At 41.5% G+C, this 22,736-nt stretch overlaps 1 protein-coding gene across 1 annotated transcript; it reads left to right on the forward strand.

Annotated features, from left to right (window-relative positions):
- Nucleotides 1-3,734: 3,734 nt before the first annotated feature.
- On the forward strand, nt 3,735-22,461 carry LOC104277665 (probable G-protein coupled receptor 116; the record flags this gene model as incomplete). The annotated part of the gene is made up of 15 exons (XM_009874370.1): nt 3,735-3,839; nt 6,247-6,307; nt 7,850-8,020; nt 9,337-9,516; nt 10,810-10,937; nt 11,744-11,802; nt 12,581-12,723; nt 14,230-14,442; nt 15,374-15,607; nt 16,920-17,084; nt 17,216-17,434; nt 17,698-17,916; nt 19,378-19,530; nt 20,854-21,050; nt 22,282-22,461. Coding segments are annotated over exons 1-15 (2,427 nt in total), but the record flags the coding sequence as incomplete, so codon positions are not given.
- Nucleotides 22,462-22,736: the final 275 nt, after the last annotated feature.

Consider the following 22,736-nt stretch of genomic DNA (forward strand, 5'->3'; position numbering starts at 1 on the left):
CTCAACACCCTCTTCTGTTAGAACAAATCAAATGAGTGAAAACAAAGCAGTAAAACAAGTTGTTCCACTTGACAAACTAATCTGCAGATAAGAGACTGAAGGACTTAGATCAGTGCAGGGAGAAATAATGAGTGCTACCTGGTGAATGGTATCAGGAAATATCTCCTCAAAAAATGCCTTGTGGGTTCTCTGCAGTGGCACCTCTGGTCAGTCACATGCCTGAAAATTGAGTGCAGCCTCTGGAGGTGACTTGTTTTCTAGGCAATAATAGCATATTCAGCTAATTATACAAGTTCTGAGCCTTGGCTTCCCTTTGAAGGAGCAACCTGAGCTGTAGTAGAAAGCAGACGATGTTTGAGATGGATCTAATCAGAAGATCTCTTTGAATCACCTGAGAAGGTAAACTTTATTATATATCTGGGTGTGTTCTTTATTTTTTAAAACGTGCAATGGTGACTATTGTGCTGGGTGGATTTGCAAGAGAGGGTGTAATTATTTTGCAACATTTATATAAAAGAGAAACTTGGAGAAAACTTAATTAAAAAAACCCTTAATCCTATGTCCTGTGTTAAAGTGAGATTTTGCTATTTACCTATAGGAAAATTCTGCATTTTAGACTTAATTTTAAACAACATCATTCAGCCTGAATGCTATAGAGGAGAAGAGATTTGGTAGCAAACCTGGGCTTTTTTAGCTCTCTGGGTCTTAATAAGTTGAAGATACTCATTGCCTCACAGGAGAGAGTTTATATGAGAAGTTGTGAATTTGTTCACTTGTATTCTTTTTTACCAGTTGAATGTAGATAGATATTTGAGAAATCGCTCACTCAAAAATTTAAAACAATTATTTTTTCAATGAGAAATTAAAAGAACAACTGGACAGCCACATTACTTGAGAAGATTAATATTTTCCCCTGTTTGCAATTTGATATTTGTTTGTAAGTTTTATGGCTTTCTAGGTACTGTTTTTGGAATTTTTGGCTTTTAAAGAGCTATCAAAGCCTAAGCAGCAGCACAGTTCTCTCATTTATATGAATTGTCCTCTGTACGGTTTCTTAAGTGTACAATTAAGAGGACACTTAGTCTCAGCTATGTGATTGCACAGAGGATGTACTTGAAAATAGAAGCCGACCCACAAATTTGAATATGAATGATGACTGTGAACAGTGCAAAAAATACTTGCAAAACTGTATCAGGTGCTGTTTAACCTCATCATAAATTTTATTTTCTGACTTTTTTTTCCTTATTATTATCTATTTTATCAACCCATTATCAATTAAATATAGTTTCTTTGTACAGACTAAGCTATCACACCACACGCTGTGAACATATGCTGCATATACAAAACTATCAGAAATCTTTGATTTATTAGTCGTGTCACTCTCTTAAAGACTTGTGTTTCAGATTATAACTTGGCAATATTTTCCTCTTCATCCATTTTGATCCATAAAAATCTTGAGGTTTAGACAAGTGGATGGTGTATTCAAAATAGCAAAATAATCTCTTTTGTAGAATGCTGGATATATTGATGGACCTGCCCAGGAAAATAAAAAGACACTTCCATTTCCAACTTTTTTTTTCAATTCTGCCAGCCATTCATCTATTGGACAAAAAAAATCTTTTGACAGTCTGTTTTTTAAACGGATTTTAGGGTGGGGTGGAAAGATATTAATCAGTGAGATGTCTTGCTTTCTGGTTATTCCTGGATAAGATCATAAGAGCAGTCATGCTGAGTCAGCTCAGATGTCTAGACAGTACAGTTCTGTGTTTTTTTGTGTTTTTTTTTTCTCCTCTATTGCTACCCTAGAGTATCCTAAAATTAATTTCTGGTTTTTAATTGCTCCTCAGAATTCAGTTGACATTTCTTTGGACCCCATTTCTGTGTGGTGATAGTAATCAAATCAAAGTCCATCACAGAATACATAATGTCAGGATTGTTTCTTTCGATGTTACGTTTATCAATGCTGAACGTTATTAATTTCACGAGCCAGTCACTCAGCATCCTGCAGCCCCCACACAGATGTTCACAGGTGGACTTTGCTTTTGTTAGTCTCAATTGCTTAAAGTTTTCCAAAGTGTTGTGTCACTAATCACTGTCTTTTCCACATTTCTTGAGAACAGAGAGTAAGACACAGGCTTACACACACTTTCCCACGGAGCTCTGGTGATGACATCCCTCTTGGAAATACAGACAGTTTCTTCCTCTTTTTGTCTCCCAGCTTTTAATCAGGTCAGTGTCCAGGTGAATTCTCACTGCAGATCAGTCTAAGAGCTGCCTTTGGTGAGAAACCCTGACCAATCCTTGCTGGATACTCACGCTGGTGACATCAAGTATATTGTCTGGCTATAAGCCCATTGCTGTCCTCTGTCCATTCTCGAGGTGAGACCACAGATCATGTTAATATTACAGTTTTCTGTCATGGGCAGTTCTGAGCAGGAACATCACAGTGAAGCACCCTGTTGACTGGGGAGCGTTAGCTCTGATACGCAATGTGGTGGCAATAGGCTGCCAATGTTCATTATCATGTCAGGAGGTGCTGATTTTTCTACTTTTATGTGATGATTCACAGACTTTCAAAGCCTGAGGTCCAAGATGGTTTGTATGAACAGCTTTTTCAATAAAAAAAATCATGATTTTACAAAAGCTCATGATTTTGATCCAGCTGATGTTATCCACTCAGATACTGTTCAGTACTATTCTGAAGAGTCTCAGTGCTTCCCTCTCTTAAAATGATTTCCACAATCTTCTTGGGTTCTGCCTTTTTCTGTAACTCCCTGCTAGTTAGTAATTCGGGAGCTGGGGAAGTGCTTTGTTAGGAACAATCAGAAAGTTCATTTACATACCAAGATACATATTTGTATGCGTTCTTCAGCTCCCTTTCTCTATTCCTTCTGGTTGCATAAAATGTGTCAACACCTGCAATAAGGGTCCATGAATGTGTTTCCCTCCCTTTCTGTTTCATCACCAAATCTACTATGTGAGTAAATTAGCTTAGGTATTAATGAGCTAGAAAAGCTTGGGGTTTGATTTTAGGCACCACATTATATTCCAATGTGTCATTATTCTTGTGTTCTAGTTTATTTACTTGCTAACGCCGGTGTGATTAATGGAGATGTATATTAAAACCTCAAAATTGCAAGTGTTTTTTCCAGAAGATATTAGTCTTCATTGTTCCCTTTGTTAGCCAAGGGATATCAAAGAGACAGAGATCTCTAGCTGAGCCTGTGATGTTACCACAGCCCTCTCCAGGGTGGGACGTGGCCAGTAGCAGAGTTCTCCTGCTGCAATGGGACAGTCGTTCACTTATAGCAGCATTTCTAACTTTTTCCTCATCTTTTGACTGTGCGTTCGCCAAGGACCATTGTGAGGAATATTTGAAGATCCAAAGTCAGTTTTTCTTACAGCAAGTTAATTTCCAGCAGCTCACTGGTCCATCTTGGGAATCTGCCTAGGACTGTGCTTTCTCCAAGTGGTTGCTTTCTCCCTCCATTTTGTGTAAAAAAAAAAAAAAAGGAGATGCGGGAGAAACGGTCTTGGTGCCAGTGGCAGAGGAGTAATTAGAGTCCTTATTCCATGCTCTGTTTTGGATGGGGTGAACAGGCAGAGTGTGCTCATAAAGCCTGAACAAACTGTTTTCGTAGAGTGCGCTGCTATTTCCTACTGTGTGAGTCAGCTGAAAAGTCCGGTTTTGCTTCATTTTCCTTCCAGGCTGTACAGCAAAGCCACTGGACAAAATGCCGTCCCTGATTACTGCAGGTCTCCACTGTCTGTTCCTACTGGTCACAGTGTGTAGCCGAACATCTCAGGACTCAAACTTCAGTCCATTCATCCATTATATAGTGAGTATCCTTTCCTGGTCCCATTGGTTTTTGTTTGGTTTCTGCTTACCTTACCCAGATGCTGTAGTTCTCCTTTATACCCACAAAACATTAGAGGAAGTCAGCAGGGAAGGAAGATCAGATAGGAATACTGAACCCAGAGTCTCCCCAGTGTGTAGAAGAGATGGAGAAATCCAGGAACTGGGTTCTTCTTGCTTCTCAGTCTTAAAGCTTGAAGGAATTGAGTAAAGCTGCTGGTTTCTCACTTGTGTTAGACTGTAAGGGATTTGAATTGCTGTGCCTGGAGCAGTTACATGGGCAGTGTTTCTAGATGAGATTCACCTATCCTATGAGAGAGAAACCACAAAAATCACAGAATCACAGAAGTGTTGAGGCTGGAAAAGACCTCTGAGGTCATCAAGTCCAGCCTATGGCCCAACACCACCACATCGGCCAGACCACAGCACAAGTGCCATATCCAGCCTCTCCTTAGACACCTCCAGGGATGGTGACTCCACCACTTCCCTGGGCAGTGCATCCCAATGCCAAAATCAGCAAAACCTAGGCACGGAGGTGCTTACAGGCAGGTGACAGGAGTGTCACCACTGTCTTGATGGTAGAATGTGAGTACACATGACTAAAATGCCACTCCTGAGTGACTTGTGTCTAGATGTTGTGCTTGGACTCAGAGTCTACTTTGATTTCCCATATTTTCAATAATTCTCACATACCTTTTTTGCTTTATCAATGGTATGATTTACGGAATGCTGTTTTGTGCTTTGTTCTGTATATGAGTTTGGTAAGAGACAGTTTCTGCACAAAGAGTCTGTAACTAGAAAGGGCAAGAGGAACAGAGTAACAAAGGGAGTGACCAAATGGAAGTTTACAGTGTGGTAAATAAAAAGTAGTCTACAAATCTACCAACACTTGGTCTATCACAGTTATTATTAGACCAGAAAATACTTCTTTTTTCTTCTACATTATTAGCCCTATAAAGCCAAAATATATTCTAACATCTATGTTCAGCCCCTAGAACCACAGGGACTTTAATTCTGATGGACAGACCAGAACACAATGTGGTTTTTAAGCAGGTTGAAAAAAAAAAGCAAGAAGAAATGGAGAGGAAGGTGGGAACTCCTTAAGTGATTTCTGCCACCATCCCCTGTCTTGGCAAACCAAGACAGATCTGGTTCCAGCAGCCCTGTCTGCCCTTCAGCAGATGTCAAATAGAAATCAAATATCTCATCTGTTGTATTTTTTTCAAACTGTTTCCAGCTCAGCATCTAGGCATTTTCGTGAGAAGAGTGACACTTCATTTTTTAACATCTTTGATACATAGTTGATCGTGCAAATGAATCATCACTCAATGGTGTGAAATATGCCAAATATTTAATGACATAGCAGTACCCTTTAGTTGTTTGGGAGGAAAAAAATAATACAAAAAATTTAAAAAAAACGGAAAACACTGAGATCAAACTTGGGGGAGGAAGTGGATCACAGTGGGCTTTCTGTGACTTTTGTAGCTAACTCCTAAGGTGAAAGGTATCACCCCTAGCAGTGAAAAAAAATGCCAATGTGCATTAGGATCTTCACTGCCAGCACAGCTGCAACATGAAGCCCAGCTCTAATCACACACCAGATGGTTCCTTTACATAAAGAGATGACTTAAGGGTTGCCAAGCTATTCACCCTTTCTGTAAATAAAGATTCCACTAGGAATCAAGAAACTGGCAAAGCAGCAAATTTCCTGCCTGCGTCTTTACTTGTTCTTTAGCCTTTCTTGGTAACTGTGGTGCCAATGTATTTTTAGGGCATGATTGTAAAAATAAGATGGTCGACATCTCACTTGGCTGCACCCTCTGTGAACCGAGTCACACTGAAATTGTGCCACCACTGCCCTGGTCAGCTGTGTGCTACTGATAGCTCTCAGAGTAGCTGGCCTGACACCTGAGCTGGAGCCAAGAGATTTAAACCCCCTTTCTACTACTATTCAAGCTAGTTTTGCAACTGCAGAGCTGGAAGCTCAGAGCAAAGAGGAAAGCAAAGGTTAATATGAGTCTATTTTCTTGATTCAGAGGCTGACTGGCCAGGTCTACCAAGAAAGGCTGCTCCAGATCTGAGAGCTCCACAGCAGCCCCATAGTCCGTTTGCAGCTCAGACACAGAATTTCTGCTACGCTGAGACAATTGCCTTGCATAGATTTGCAAAGAGACACCTGAAAACTCAGTACAACCCTCAGCTTGTGTTTAACATTTCACTGCTTGGAAGATATAAATATTCTATTTAGAAGAAGAGGAGGCAGGGAGGGATAAAGTTTGATGGAAGGAAAAAAATTATCTATGTCAGTAGTCGTGAATTGTTTCATGCCAACAGCAGCAGCAAAGCTTTTCTTTGTTTCTTCACAGAGCTTCACTCTCTTTTTCCCACAGATTGACAGTGAGCTAGGAGAGGAAATCTTCCAGACAGAGATGCAAAGGCAGAAGCGAAACAGTACGTACACAAATGAATGGTAACAGAGCATGTTTCCAGAAAGCTAAGGTTAAATCCTTATTGGGGGCAGCATCTCTTGAGGTGATCATCGATAGGGAATAGTCGTTGTGATTTAACTCCAGCCAGCAGTTAAGCACCACCCAGCCACTCTTTCATTCTCCCCCCATGGGATGGGTGTCAAAATCAGAAGGATAAAAGTGAGAAAACTCATGAGTAGAGATACAGACAGTTTAATCAGTAAAGCAAACCAAGGAATTCATTCACTACTTCCCATTGACAGGCAGGTGTTCAACCATCTCTAGGAAAGCGGGGCCCCATCAGGTGTAACTCTTACTTGGAAAGGCAAATACCATCACTCCAACTGTCTTCTCTTTCATTCTTCTCCCAGATTTTATTGCTCAGCATGACATTGTATGGTGTGGACATCATGCTCCAGGTCATGCGATGTGTGACATCATATTGGTCAGTTGAGGTCATCTGTCCTGGTTGTGTCTTCTTCCAGATTCTTGTGCACCACAAGCCTCCTTGCTGGGAGGACAGAGTGGGAAAAAGAGAAAGCCTTGATGCTGTGTATGCACTGCTCAGCAATAACTAAAACTTGCATTATCAACACTGTTTTCATCACAAATCCAAAACACAACCCCATACAAGCTGCTATGAAGAAATTTGTCTCTGCCTCAGCTGAAAAACAGTACAGTAGTAAAGACACAAACAAAAGAGGTGGAAACTTCTGTCTGGTCAGACATTGACATATACGAGTAGAGTTTCTATGCAAGATGAATCACAGAATCATATAATGTTAGGGATTGGAAGGCACCTTGAAAGATCATCCAGTCCAACACCCCTGCCAGAGGAGGATCCCCTAGGGCAACCACACTGGAGTGCATCCAGGCAGGGTTTGAAAGTCTCCAGAGCAGGAGACTCCACACCTTCTCTGGACAGCCTGTGCCAGGGCTCCATCACCCTCCCAGTAAAGAAGTTTCTCCTCATGTTGAGGTGGAAATTCCTATGTTCTAACTTAAACCCATTATTTCTTGTTCTATCACTGGGCACCACTGAGAAGAGATTATCCCCTTCCTCTTGACACCCACCCCTCAGATATTTATATGCTTTAATAAGTCCCCTCTCAGATGTCTTCCTTCAAGGCTGAACAGTCCCAGATGAAATACATGTTGTAGAAAAATACTCAAGCCTCTTAGCAGAGCAGGGGTCACAAGATAATTCTGTATGTTCAGTCTGCAGTTGACAACTTATCCAGTCAATGAGTCAAAAGAGAGGAAGTATGAGACAGCTTTTCTCTGTATGTATTTATATCACTTTCCTATTGCTCCGTGACCAAAGAAATCTGGCTTTTGTCAGAGAAGCCACAGATAAAACACATGCAGAACATTTGCTGAGTAGGTATCAAGAAGATTTCCTAGGGAGAATGCCATGCTAAGTTATCATTAAATAGCAACAGAGCTCAAATGCCAAAACAGAAGCCGTCAATTTATGATTCACCCTCACATGCAGCTTTGCAGTCTCATGCTATTTCTCTTTCAGTGCTGACTTTTGACCTTCCTGCTCTGGAGTACACCGTTGACATTGAAATAAGCCTTACAGATTCTGCTTTTCTGGAGCCAATCAAAGAGTATTACAAAAAGCTTCATCTTCCAGTGTCAACAAATATTTCAAAAGTAGAAATGACGATTTCAAACATCAACATTACAACAGGTGTGTTGATTATTTATTTTTATATTTTGAGTGACGTGCTTTTTTGCCAACATTTCATCTCTGCCAGTTTTACACTGAGAGATGAGCAAAACACAACTGTCGCTGCTGCCTACTGAAAGACCCAACAAGACTGAAGCTCTAGCACACGACAACATGTTTTGTTATCTGCATCCAAACACTCCTCTTTTACATAATGTTGGCATTAGGAATAGCTCTGAATGCTTTTCTTTTCCTAAGGAAGAGGCAAAGCCAGAGGAAGCCTGAGCCAAAGGATTTTGCTCCAGTGTATCTACCAAGAAGCCTGAGTTACTTTCAAGTTTCAGGAAGCTTTGACAGCGGTTATCAGACTGTTTACTTCCCTCCACTTGTATTTGGAACGAAAATCGCTGTAAGAGGCTGTACTCTGACCTGATAGAGACAGGCTGCATGAGATAGAGTACTTTCCTGAGAAAACTCACTAAAAGTATTCTTACAGGGCAAAATATCAGACAGGTTTTATTACCTGGGTTGTGCTTGTGCAACATCATATCCAAGTAACTAATGCAGCTGAGGATATACAAGCACACCAAGCATTTACACCATCAGAGGGGAAAATTCAGTACTTTCTTATCAGTGGCCCATAAAGCAGAGAAAGGAAGCATTCATCAGGTCTCAAAACAACATGCAAATGGGTCTTTTAAAGTCCTTCAGGGTCACATTCAATGTGTGAAAATCACTTTGGTAATATATTGATTTGCCAGTGGCACACTGAAAGCAGAAAAACTTACAGGGAAGTGGTTTTACTTTTTATTATTTTATTTATTTTTATTCAAAAGAATGTCTTTAAAGCACTTTGTGATAATGTTACTTTCTCTCACGCAGCAACTGTCAGGTTACAGTCAGAATGACACAGCGCCTCACTAGCCACTGGGACTTTGAATGGCCATTACATATTCTTTAAATATTTAAAAGCCTATACATTTTCTTTCAGCCCAAGCAATACAGAAATGTCCAATCTAAAAACTATCATAGGATGCTACCAGGTTAATTTTTAGGATCAGCCTTCACATTTCTGTTCAATTATTTAAAAGTAAATACTTAAAAGTAACTGATCAGATTTATCTCTGTACCTGTCTGGTTCCCATTTCTGGTTAGTCACTTATAATCAGTACAGTAAAATTTGCAAGGTGTGAGATCACCATGTTTGCATCATTCAAGTGAGCTAAGAAGGGAAACATTGAGTTGGTACAAAGATATAAAAGGGCAAATATGTATCATGCAATATGTGATGCCTCATTTACCATTCTCATAGGATTTCTCTGTCTGTCTGACATTAGTCTGTCTGCCTGGTGGTGAGAACAAAAGCTGTTGTTCTTGTGAAAGTGGATATGCCTGGCCAAGTACAGAATGCAGTTACTTGATAACCTGCCCTTCTGTCAGCCTGGCAGCTGACCTGCCCTGTGGCTACGTGAAGGAAATGCCTTTCTACGGACCTTACTGTGAGCCTCAGACTGAAGGTAAGGAGAAACGGTGCTGGACTTCATCATTGTACAACCCATAGGTGTAGAACATAGTCTAGAACTCTTCTCTTTGTAAAGTGGGTCCATCTTGGCTCAAGTACTTGCAGTTGCTTAGTGCCATAGTGTATCATAACTCCTGGAATCACTCACATGCCTCTTTGGGAGTTTCAGCTTCCACTGAGCAAAGAAAGTTTCAGCTAATCAGATTTTCAGCAGAAAAACTTGGAAATGTGAGTTACACGAATTACAAATGTGACCAAGTATGCTATAGTGCTCCAGAAAAGAGATGGAACAAAAAAACTCTTTCATGCAATCTTTTGTTTGGTTTGTTTTCATGACTTTCATGGCAAGGTGTCCATGAGTTTTTAGGAACCTGACTGATGACTAGACACATAGGGTCAGCAGCCCTGGGGTGGGTCACTGCCTGTTGTCTCTGCAATCCAAGACAAACCCTTATGAGGCTCTGACTCTTGTAGACGCAGCATGGAGAGATACCCAGAGGCAGCCTAGAGCTGGAAGTAATCCACTGCTCTCAGCAAGCCTATTCTAACCAGCTCTTGCCTATAGGCAATGCCTTCATCTCAGGATAGCCCCATATCAGTACTGCCAATGGCATCCTGGGCTGCATAGCAAGAAGTGTGGCCAGCAGGTCGAGGGAAGTGGTTCTCCCCCTCTACTCTGCTCTGGTGAGATCACATCTGCAGTACTGAGTCCAGTTCAGCATACGAAAGACATGGATCTGTTGGAGTAAGTTCAGAGGAGGGCTGTGAAGGTGACCAGAGCACTAGAACACCTCTCTTTTAAAAAAACAACCCAGTTGGTGTTATTCAGCCTGGAGAAGAGAAAGTTCCTGGGAGACCTTATAGCATCTTTCCAATACTTAAAGGAGGCTTATAGGCAAGACAAAGAAAAAATTTTAACCAGAGCTTGTAGTGACAGAACAAGGGGCAATGGTTTTAAACTGAAAGAGGGTAGATTTAGATTAGATATTAGTAAAAAATTCTTTGCTGTGAGGGTGGTGAGGCATTGGAACAAATTGCCCTGAGAAGTTGTGAATGCCTCCTCCCTGGAAGTGTTCAAGGCCAGGTTGGATGGGGCTTTGAGAAACCTGATCTAGTGGGAGGTTTTCCTGCCTATGGTGAGGGGGTTGGAACTAGGTGATTTTTAAGGTCACTTCCATCCTAAACCGTTCAATGGTTCTATGATTAAGTTAGAAGAAAAAAGTAAGAAATCACCTTGTAAGCATTACTTTTTATTATTTTTACATCTTTTTTATGTTTTTCCTTGCAGAGTCATGTGGTATGGGAGAGCCCACCGTCATGAATATGTCAGTCAGACTTGACAAAGACTTTCAGGATGATCTCAAGAATTCCTCTTCTGAATTATACAAAAGATACAAGGCTGACCTTGAAAAAGCGGTAATGACTTTAGTTTTCCATCTCTTAAGATAGAAACCCCTCTAAGAAATATGACATTTACCCTAATTGTCTGGGAAATAGGATATACTGCTACTGTCTTTGTGAAGAGCTGCAAAGCATGCAGCAGTGGCAGCTATAAAGTGGGCCAAAGCTGAATCCCTTGAGAAGCAATGACAGTATTCTCCCTCTCTACTCTGCCCTGGTGAGGCTGCATCTGGAGTACCGGGTCCAGTTCTGGGCTCCCCGGTTCAAGAAGGACAGGGAACTGCTGGAGAGGATACAACAAAGGGCTACGAAGACGATTAGAGGACTAGAACAACTCGCTTAGGAATAAAGGCTGAGTGACTTGGAGTTTTTTAGTCTGCAGAATAGAAGACTGAAGGGAAATCTTATCAGTGTTTATAAATCCTTAACAGGTGGGTGTCAGGAGGATGGGGCCAGTCTTTTTCAGTGTTGCCCAGTGATGGAACAAAGGTAACGGGCATAAACTTGAACATAGGAAGTTCCATCTAAACACAAGGAAGCACTCATTTACTGTGAGGGTGACGGAGCCCTGGCATAGGCTGCCAAGGGAGGTTGTGGAGTCTCCTTCTCTGGAGACATTCAAAACCCTCCTGGACACGTTCCTGTGTGACCTACTGTAGGTGATCCTGCTCTGGCAGGGGGGCTGGACTAGATGACCTTTCGAGGTCTCTTCCAACCGCTGACATTCTGTGATTCTGTGATACATGCCCTTACTCACATCAATGTTGAAAGGTGAGTAATATGCAGAGGTCTTATGTAATGTAATATGTCTTTGTTTACAGTTCAGTGCTAGCTACAGATGTTTACCAGGCTTTGTATCGGCAACAGTAACTGGTTTCAGGTAAGCAAACAATTTCATTTTTTCCTGAAAGACACAAATCTTTCTGTCTAGTCTCAAGGAGACACCAGTCAGCAAAGACGACATCTGCTCTGTCTAGAATCCATGCCCAGTGTATACATACCAAATAACAGCATAATAGCTACAAAATAAAGCCCAACTATTAGAATAGAAATAGGAGTATGGGTAAAATTCATTACTGTGCAAAAGTCCAAGAACTGCAATCATTCTCCAGCTGGATCAAAGCCTTTTGTGGGAAAGACTGAATTCCACCCAAAAGAGGAAAAGGATGCGAATAAACTTAACATCTTTTCCTAGATCGTCAGGAGAATGACCTAGTACATTGGCTCTGGATATAGACTCATAAAATCATAGACTGGCCCAGACTGGAAGGGACCTTAGAGATTATCTAGTGCAACCTCCCTGTCATGGGCAGGGACGCCTCTCAACTAGATCAGGCTACTCAAGGCTCCGTCCAACTTGGCCTTGAACATGTCCACACATAGTTAAATGCAGCTGTATTTTAGGTTTTCTAGGGCGAGTTTACTAGAAATAAACAGCAGACCAGGGAATGTCACTTAAAGTTGTTCATACTTTGGGAAGAGCTGTAACACAGCCTTCTTGTATACCACAACCAGCCTTGAGTCACAACAGGAGCCTTCACAAGGTGAGTCCTGTGAAGCCTTCCTAGCCATGTAAGATGAGTCACCGCAACACAGAAAACCATTAATATTCAAAGTTACTTAACCCTAGTGCTTCTCTCATTCTTGTGTCTGTTTAGGCCTGGAAGTATTTATGTGAACTATGAAGTAAAAGCAGGAGCAGCAAGCGTCAATCAAATAGCAAGTTCCAACAGATTGGTACCACAATTTCTAAATGCATCGTACTGGCTAATCCGAGATACCTTCACAGAAACAAAAACTAGTAAGTTGAAAGTTGTCTCAGTATTTTCCCTCAACCTTTACTTAAGTATTTCTAGCCTTATACTCTTATTTGGTACTGGACATTCAAAAAACATTTGTCTCTCTGGCTGTTTCATTTTACCCTGTGCCATAAAATCTTGTAACTTATGTGAGATGATCATGCACACAGTACCTCCCACAGAAATCAAATCCTTCCAGCTACTCCACCAAACCTTGATGCAGTTTGTCTTTGGGAGATTGAACACACCTAAAGTACCCTCCAGTAGTCAGACAACTTTTAGCATGTGAGGCCACCACAACTTGCCACTTCTTCAAACCAAATAGAAAGCTCTTGCAGTTTGCATGAGAACCCGGGGCTCCTTTGACACATTTTTCCATGCTGCTCCTGGACAGTGTATGGCAACTCAGTTGCTTGACCAAGTGCCCCAGAGGTACTATGCTCTGAGCACTGGACTGTCTGTCTCAGAGGATTACTTTAACACGACTGCTTCTCCTCCCAGTTTATCTACCTCGAAAGTGGTGGTGGCAGTAATATTTCTGGCTCTGTGCATAAAACCTTCTGGGATCTTTGGCTCACACAGACAGCAGATGTTCATAGAATCGTAGAATGGCCTAGGTTGGAAGGGACCTTAGAGATCATCTAATCCAACCTCCCTGTCATGGGCAGGGACACCTCTCAACTAGATCAGGTTGCTCAAGGTCTCATCCAACCTGGCCTTGAACACCTCCAGGGAGGGGTCATCCACAACATCTCTGGGAAATTTATTCCAAAGCCTTGCCACCATTGTACTGAAGAATTTCTTCCTAAGATCCAATCTGAATCTATTCTCCTTTACCTTAGACCCATTTCCCCTTGTCCTATCAGTGGACACTTTTGTAAAAAGTCCCTCCCCAGCCATCCTGTAGGTCCCCTTCAGGTATTGGAAGGCAGCTATTTGGTTCCCCCAGAGTCTTTTCTTCTCCAGCCTGAATAATCCCAGCTTACGCAGCCCAACCTCGTAGCTGAGGTTCTCCAGCCCCTGGATCATCTTTGTGGCCTCCTCTGAAATTATTTCAACAGATCTACATCCCTTTTGTGGTGGAGACACCAGAACTGGACTCAGGAATTGAGGTGACGTCTCACAGGAGCAGAGCAAAGGGAGAGAATCACCTCTCTTGACCTGCTGACCACGCTTCTCTTGATACATCCCAGGACAGGGTTGGCCTTCCGGGCTGCATGAGCGCCCTGCCGGCTCATGTTGAGCTTCTCGTCTATCAACACCCCCAAGTCCTTCTCTTCAGGGCTACTCTCAACCCAGTCTGCACCCAGATTATATTTGTGCCTGGGACTGGCCCGACCCTGTATGTTGTAGCAGAATTGTGTGATTTGTATCAGAGGAAGTGCTCTGCAGCTAGTGCTGAGTGCGTCTTAGTTGTGAAGAACCTAGGATTCCCACGAGATGAAAGACACCATAGAGACATGAGCTGAAATGACAGTAATTCAGAATGTTGCTCTTTGTATTTCCAGATCAGACAAACTTCGTCGTGAGTCCTGCAGACATTTCTGAAGGGGATACAATAAGACTGACTTGTGATGTAAATTCAACATCTGAGAAAGTGATCTGGTATCACTTTGATCGGATCATCCTAAACAACTCCCAGTATTTGATACAGAGAAAAGCTTCAAGAAGGGCCTCAGAGTCGATTCTCCAAATGAACAACATTACAATGAAGCATTCTGGTATGATTTTCTATTGTTAAAACAGCAGATGTAAATCTCTAGTGTGGCTAACTGTGAGAAGTAGAGAGGAATGCAGTGTGCTTTTTCCTGTGAGAAGTACACTACCCCTCATATTCCTTTTTTCTTTACTGACCTATGCAGTGACTGGCATTGCCAGTAAGATGTGAACTAACTGGGGTGAGACTACAGTCTCAGTGCCGGGTTTCAATGACATATTAGAGGAGGCAGTGCTGACTACATGGTGATAGGGCATTCCCACAATTTTGTTGTAGTAACTTGAGGCTGTGGTTGAATTTGTCCTTGACAGCCGTTCCCCCTCTTTGGAAACATAACCTAACCAATTAGAGCTCAGATTTACAGGTTTTCATGTGCTCATTTTTCAGGCTTTCTGAAAATCAAAGACGGGTAAATTGGTTGCATTTTACTGAGAGGAGTTATCAAGGAAATTATCATGAGCTTTGACTCCCACTCAGTTCTTCTCTTTGGACTGTGAATTTTAACATTCAACTTCAAAAAGGGTAGCCTGTGGCTAGGCATTTAGGCACATATGTACAAGGTAGGAGATGTGAGTCCAAACATCTTTGGGCCAAGGATGCCCTGAGCCTTGGTGTCTTCAATCCATTGTGCAGATCCCCAAATAATAGCTCAGCCAGAATTTAAGTATTTCAGTCCCAGAGTTCTGGTCTCTCCTCAAGTACCCATTAACAGTGAAGCTGCCTGATCTGGATATATTTGGTATTACGAGTCTGCAGAAAGCCTGCAGACCTGCTGACCTGAGCGTACATTTTGATCAGCAAGCGGCAGAGCCACTGCAGAGTAGGGAGATGTAAAAACTAGGGATGGAAGTAGCTCCCAGCTCCTAACTCCAAATGTAGGGGAACAAAACAGCAAAACATGTTCTTCATGTTAAGATATTTCCTATGCTTCGCAGGTCCCTATACGTGCACGTTCAGAAACAGGCACAACTCACTGACACGGATATACAAGGCCACAAAAACTGTAAAAGTCTCTCCGCTATACATCACTCCAAACGTAAAGGACATCAATGTGACATGCAACAGTCCTGAAATGCAGACAAACAGTCCTGTGCTGTCCTGTTGTATTAACAGACTCTTACCATCACTTACTGTTGACTGGAAAGTAAATGGAGCAATCAATATTACAGGTAAGGTTCACAAAAGATTGTCTTTCACCTGTTAAGTTTGTTCATTCTTCAGAGATCTTCTCTTAGCTGGCTACCCAAAAGGGTGAATACAGGGTATGCTCCAAAGGTGAGTGTGGGGAGAAGGATGAGGGACCGACAGCATGGTGCAAACTCCGTATGTGCTGTGCAGGTGCCAGTTGGACTCTGGGCATCTCCATACGCTGTGGAGACATTGATGCTTAAAACTGTGCCAACCTGGATGGTAACAGCTGCCTGGCCCAGTATCATACTGACTTCTTCCAAAAAGCTTATTTCTACAGTGTCTAGTTTTGAAAGCAGAGTGCAACAGTCTCTACTACCATCTCCAGAATCACCCTTGGGGTATGAAAAGCTTCTGTGCACCATATACCATGATTTGGCAACCAAGAGAGGCAAGTGTTACAGTTTGAAACTGCTGCAATGTAGTTAAATACTGAGTGCAGCTTCCCTCTCCACCTGAAGTTGTGATACGTCATATGCCGTTTGAGCCAGTGGCATCCCACTAAGCGTCACTTATAATATGAATATAAAGAGTTAATAAAGCACCAAGTAAATGTGTTACAAAGAATTACAGAATAACATCAACAGAAATGCTCATAAACATCTACGAACCATAGTCATAAACAGCCTCTTGCCCTCTTAGTATTTCACGGATGTGGATTAACTGTTTGTTATAAATGAAATCCAGCAGAAAGTAGGACAGCAAATGAAAGACAACCTTCAAAGCTCATGTTCATTGTCATTTCCCCAGAGGACAGGTCCTGGTGCGCAGCAGTGCTTGCAGAGAGAGGGATGATCCTCGCCTACTCTAATGAGCTGTTTTGCTATTGATTCCCCATGGTCAGGCTTTACCCCAGGAACTCTGCGCTCCTGCCAGATGCACTTTCGGCTGCAGCATGAGACAGCTGTAGTGGTGTTTTTCCCTTGTAGCTAAACCAACATTCTGCAGATTTAAAGTTGAATGACTGTCAAGTCCCCCAAAATGTCTATTTCAAAACAAGATGACGTTAAAATCTGCAGTATTTACTCCTGATTTACTTATCTTACTCATCCTAGATATCACAGATAATGAGGTTAGGATGAACCAGCATACTCTTTTTGCCTTATCCTGAGGTATCCAGGCAATGAGTAAAAGCTGTGAAGGAACTTCAGCAGTGATGAGTTAAAGGTGCCATGCCATTGAAGATTATGTACAAATCCACAAGGTTTTACTTAGCTAGAGCGATTGCTCGTGGTTTCCAGACCCCAGGTGTTTTTGGACATCCATCGACAAGAAATGTTTATTTCTCTCTAGGAGTCTCCAGTTTCAGTAAATACTGCACTGAATACAAGCTCAACATCAGTGAATCACTATGCCCACCTGAGAAGTCGGGTACGGTGACGACATATACATGTGAGCTGCAGACTGGATATGGGGCCAAGCGCAGTCAAAATATCAGAGTGACGTACCTCCGGACAGGTAAGAGTCACCATGCAATGGACCATTAACTCTTTAACATGTAGATGGCCTCTGTAGCACACGCCATTTGCAAGCAAACGTTTACAATATGTGACCCTCAATAATACGACATTTATCTTCCGTTGTCTCAGCCCGTGTAACAATATCTTCAAGCATAAACTCATCGATTTCCGAGGGACATGCATTCAATATAACGTGTGAAAGTGATGTGAGCAATTATGACAGTATCAGCTGGAAAATACAGTCTGGAAATAACACAAAAACAGTAAACTGTGATACGTGCATCGAAAATAGCAAGTTCCCAGCCACATCTGTGCTTACAGTGAAGACTGCCACAAAGGACTGGAGCGGTGAGTGAACCTGGTTTGCATTGCTTATTTCATTGGCAATGAAATCTCTGTACCAGATTATTCAGAGCATCCCTGGTCCTGCAAATCACTACAAAGCCTGGCCACAGTAAATTTAAAAAGGAGTTAAAATCATAACTGCTGGAGGACAGAATAACATGATGCTGCCAATAGCCCTGTATGCTCAGTATTAAGGCTCATGACCATGTAAAAGTTGAGGAGCACTTCTGTTGACTGAGACATAGTGTTTGTGTCGCTTCTTTAAGGCATCTACATCTGCACCTTCTCCCAGAAGTACTTGGAGAGTTCTGCCAATGTTACAGTCGAGGTTGTTGCCCTGCCTCTGAAGCAGAACATCTTGATCGATCCCATTGCAGCATCTGTGCAGTACGAAGTGCCACAAACCCTTGCGTGCTGCATAAGTGCCAACACTGTGGAAGATTATGCTGTTACATTCGTAGTCCAACAAAATCAATTTCAAGCTGGTAAGAAAAAATAAACTTGAGAATCACTAGTTGCACTATGTGTCAGAACACAATCCCTGGGGATTTTGTTTTCTGTTACATCCATGTAACCAATTCATATTTACTGCTATTTTGACAAGCCACAGGTGTAAAAAACCCACTTTTTAAGGATAGTTGTTAAGCCTGAGGAGCATGGCTGAGACTAACAGGAAAGAAACTCAAGTAACTGCTGTAGTCATAAATACATAATAAGTAAATTCAACACAGGAAAGACATGGACCTATTGGAGCTGGTCCAGAGGAGGACAACAAAAATGATCAGAGGACTGGAGCACCTCTCCTATGAAGAAAGGCTGAGAGCATTGGGGTTATTCAGCCTAGAAAAGATGAGGCTCTGGGGAGACCTTGTAGCTGCCTGTCAGTGCTTAAAGGGGGCCTATAAGAAAGAAGGGGACAATCTTTTTACCAAGACCTATTGCAACAGTACAAGAGGTAATGGTTTTAAACTAAGAGGGTAGATTGATACTCGATATAAGGAAGACATTTTTTATGATGGAGGTGGTGAGACATTGGCACAGGCTGCCCGGAGAGGTGGTGGAAGCCCAATCCCTGGAAACATTCAAGGTCAGGCTGGATGGGGCTCTGAGCAATCTGATCTAGTTGAGGATGTCCCTGCTCACTGCAGGGGGGTTGGACTAGATGATCGTTAAAGGTACTTTCCACCCCAAAAGGTTCTGTCATTCTGTGATTCTACAATTCAGTGTTTGATTTGCCTTGCCAGGCAGTGAGAAGTGAGCATCCTCAACATTGTTCCGATTAGGAATTGCTGAACTCCATTTATTGGCTTTTATCTTCCACTTTGTCACTTAAGAAGACAAACTACTAGTTAATGAAAAATATATAACAATACAATTCAAAGAACTATTTTATTTTCATCAAGGATACAAGCAACGTATCTTTAACAGCACAAAAGCCTAAGCTTCCATATTTTCAAGTTCAGAACAGATTTGTAACTTCCTTGGCATGTTTTTATATGCTAGAAGTCTTCAAGTGGGTTACAAAACAGTTAATATGAAGAAAGCAAAGAAGACCCTCGGGTACAGGGATACTGAAAAGAATGGGAGCATGGTACAGACCCTGAGTTCAGAAGAACCTTATAAAACCAGCAGAAAAGTATCCTAGCCTAAATGAAACACCTGTGGGGTTTTCTCCAAAACCGTTTCTAAAGCACAGTAAAAGAGAGTTTGGGCAGGACTTGCTCATCCATCAGTAGCTGAAAAGGTACTGATCACAGAGCAGCTGCCAGAAGAATTATTAAATGGGGGTTAAGAGACAGAGATCAACATACAGAAAAGGAAATTTTTCCACAGAAGGTTTTTATTTCTCTAGGACCTACAGAAAAGAGATTTTGCAGAAGCTTTCTGCTGTCTTTTAGCTGATGGACCACAAATCTGTGTTAACTTATCTTAAACCTTCCGTACAGAGAGAAAGAGAAAGGGGAATTTGTACTGCTACACGTACAATTACACAGAAACAGAATGCTGCGAAAATAAAGAGCGCACAGCGTATTGCAAGTTTACTAACCGCATTGGACAGGAAGTGAACAGTGAAATTATAAGACTGCACCTGATAACTGGTAAGAAAAAAGGTTACTATTTTAAGCTGTTAAACAGGAAATCACAGTATCTTTGTTAGAACAGATGCCACAATTTTATCATTGGTGACGTTTAACAGGAACAATTTTATTAGCCAAGAATTTTTATCTTCTTTTTTTCACAGGAAATTCCAGAATACAGAGGAAAATGCCAATTTTGCTGTAATTTAAAAGACAACATGTTTTGTCTTCACTTTATTTGACAGTGACTCCCGTATGTTCCCAGGCATTTATAGTTCCCTATATGTATTATATATGCTATTTATTATATATTTATTATGTGTTACAATATATAGGGTGACTATATATTATAGTCACTCTCTGCCCCTACTTCCTTCTGGTGCAGCTTGTGTGACCAAGCTTTGTCTCCTCTGTTGAAACGTGGTCATGCAGCTCCCAGGTTTCACCAACCATTTAGCAAGGATAAAAGATTGTGGTGCCTCAGGAAGAAGTGATCTAGCTCAGGAGGTCAGTGTGGGGGAGGTCAGACCCACTCTAAACACAAGAATGACAACAACCTCAATGAGGTGTTGCAGAGACCTGGGCAGACCCAGCTTCCAGTCAGCTCTGCAGAAAATGCTGGGTAATTAGAATTCACTATTGCTTAAATTTGGTGTTGATGTTAAGTTCTGGCCAGTTTGGATGTTTTGGCTTCTTTTTCTAAATTGGAAAGAAAGAAATGTTGGACATCCTCATAATTCAGAAATGTTTTTTTGTACAGTAGTGGTACCTCCTGTTAAATCATTGTATCTGGCCAGATTTCATTCTCTTAGGCAATAAATATGCAGACACTATTTACTTTAACCAGCAGGTACTTACTGATGTGTCTAACCCAATCAAGGACAATTAACAAGAGTCACTGTTCATCAAAAAGCTGTTGAGGCCTCACTATCAAGGTCTTAATGAATTTCCTGTTAGCACTATAGAACCACAGGAGCTCCTTATGGGATAAACTGTGTGAATTACTGTTCACACAGTGGTAAATATAAACTCATTCCACTCCCACCTATTCCTGTATTTTAACAGAAAAATCCTAAAACTTGGCTATTCTTTTGTTGATTTGACACAGTACTCAAAACCAAGGGATTTTATTCAATTTTTTTTTTTTAATTCCATGATTTAAAAAAAAAAATTGGAATGCAAGATGTATGCACCCTGGAAGGTCATCATTAATGAAAAGATTAGGCTGAAATCTCAATTAATTTAAAGACCTCTGAACTCCAGGAGGTCAGCGATTTGATGGATGTAAGTTATTAATCTCCCTGCTTCTTAGTCTTATACCTCTATGTCTTTTTCTCAATACAGATAAGGAAGTTTCCTGCTCAGATAACTTTGGCATTGGAAAAGAAGAGAACAAATTAATAAAGCCGTGCCTTCAGTTAAATACTCCAAATGGTTTTACTCGAGGCAATAAAATTTACAGGTGCTCTGGCAACTCATGGAAGGTTGAAAGGAACAACTGCCTGTCTGTGTCAATAAACAACCTGCTGACTAGTGCTGAGGTAACACTTCTGAGTTTTCTAGAGACTGGAGTGGGGAGGAGGAGAGAGTAAAATCTTTTGTCAAGTGTTTCTTTTTACTTAATATAATCTTTCTCTTAACATAATTTTAGTGATGTTCACAGGGCTAGGAAAAGGTTTAACTTGATGATCTTGAAGGTCTCTTCCAGCTGAAACCATTCTAGGATTTTATGATTCTATGATTCTATGATTCTATGATTCTATGATTCTATGATTCTATGATTCTATATTTCTGTTTGTTTCTATGATTCTATGTTTCTATGTTTCTATGATTCCATGATTCTATCTAAAATGCATAAGGCATTAAAAAATCAAACATTTGATTCAAACAATCTTTTAAAAGATGTAAAGAATGATTGGCCGTATCTACCCAAGTCAGTTGAAAGTGTCTTCTCTGGCCCAGAGGGCCACTGTGTGGCTCATATCCACACACATGAACACTTCCTTCCCCAGACAAGGTGACCTTCCTCAGAGCATCCATCAGGAACTGTTCCCTGAACCGTGCTTGGGCATTGCCTCGGTGAACGGGAGTTAGCACAAGCCCAACGCATGCTACGGTGTACCCTAACAGGGATGAGTAGAGACAACATTGGGCCGCTGACCAACTTCAGACCCTGGCTGACATGCCCCACCCAGCCACTGGTGTACACTAACAGCGATGAGTAGAGACAACACTGGGCCGCTGACCAACTTCAGACCCTGGCTGACATGCCCCACCCAGCCACCACACCTCACAGATGATGCTGGGCATCAATTTTCAGTCTAGGTGTCCTATCATAGTGCTCTTCACTTTGAAAAAAATGTCCAGAGTCACCCTTCTCTCTGTAAGGCTAGATGGGAGCAAGTATCTTTCTTTCATCAAATACTTACTATGTTTATTTTAGTAAATTAGGCATAGCAAAGTCCCAGACAGAGGTACAGCTGCTCAGTTATGTATTGTCTTAACTTACTAGATTGCTCCCTCATAAGGTTTGGGCACAGGTGAATTATTTTCTCCCCCATAATTTCCAGGAGTGGTTTGTGAGTTAGCAGAGATGAAAGACTACTCTCAAGAAAGAGTTAAGAGACCCTATTCTGAGGAGTCTGAGAGTTGAACACTACCAGTATGTCTAGGACAACCCTGGCCCTATTTATTTTACTGAAAAAAAGGTGAGGCAAGATCAAGCTCCATGCAAACTGTACACGTGTGATGTACTGTTATTTTCTGTTCCAGACCTTGGTCAACAGTCCTGAGGCAAAAGCAAACCTACCTAACTACCTTGCAGAGCTTAAGGAACAAACGGGAAAGGAACAAAACACAATAAACAGTTCCCCTGCAAACCTAGGTGCCATTGTTACCATCCTGGATATAGTCTCCTCTATCCCAGCAGATGCAAAGGAACTCACTATTCAAGTAAGGTCTTATTTTAAATTTTACCTACCCTTATCAAGATCATTGACCCGTTTTGTTACAGGGGATGACATTCTTCCTCAAGTTTCGCAGATATTTATGGTCAGGAACAGGAAATTATTGAAGGAATGAGATTAAATGACAGCAAAGATGCAGAATAGTTTATGAAAAGTGAAAATCATGAAAACGTGGAGCCTATGCATGAAAGAGGCTGCTTTATGCTTAGCAGCTAGAAATATTCGAGGGACCTATAAATGTCTCTAGCATGCTAAGGTAGG

This window comes from Apaloderma vittatum, unplaced genomic scaffold, assembly GCF_000703405.1.
Source record: "Apaloderma vittatum isolate BGI_N311 unplaced genomic scaffold, ASM70340v1 scaffold15828, whole genome shotgun sequence".
Classification (NCBI taxonomy): Eukaryota; Metazoa; Chordata; class Aves; order Trogoniformes; family Trogonidae; genus Apaloderma; species Apaloderma vittatum.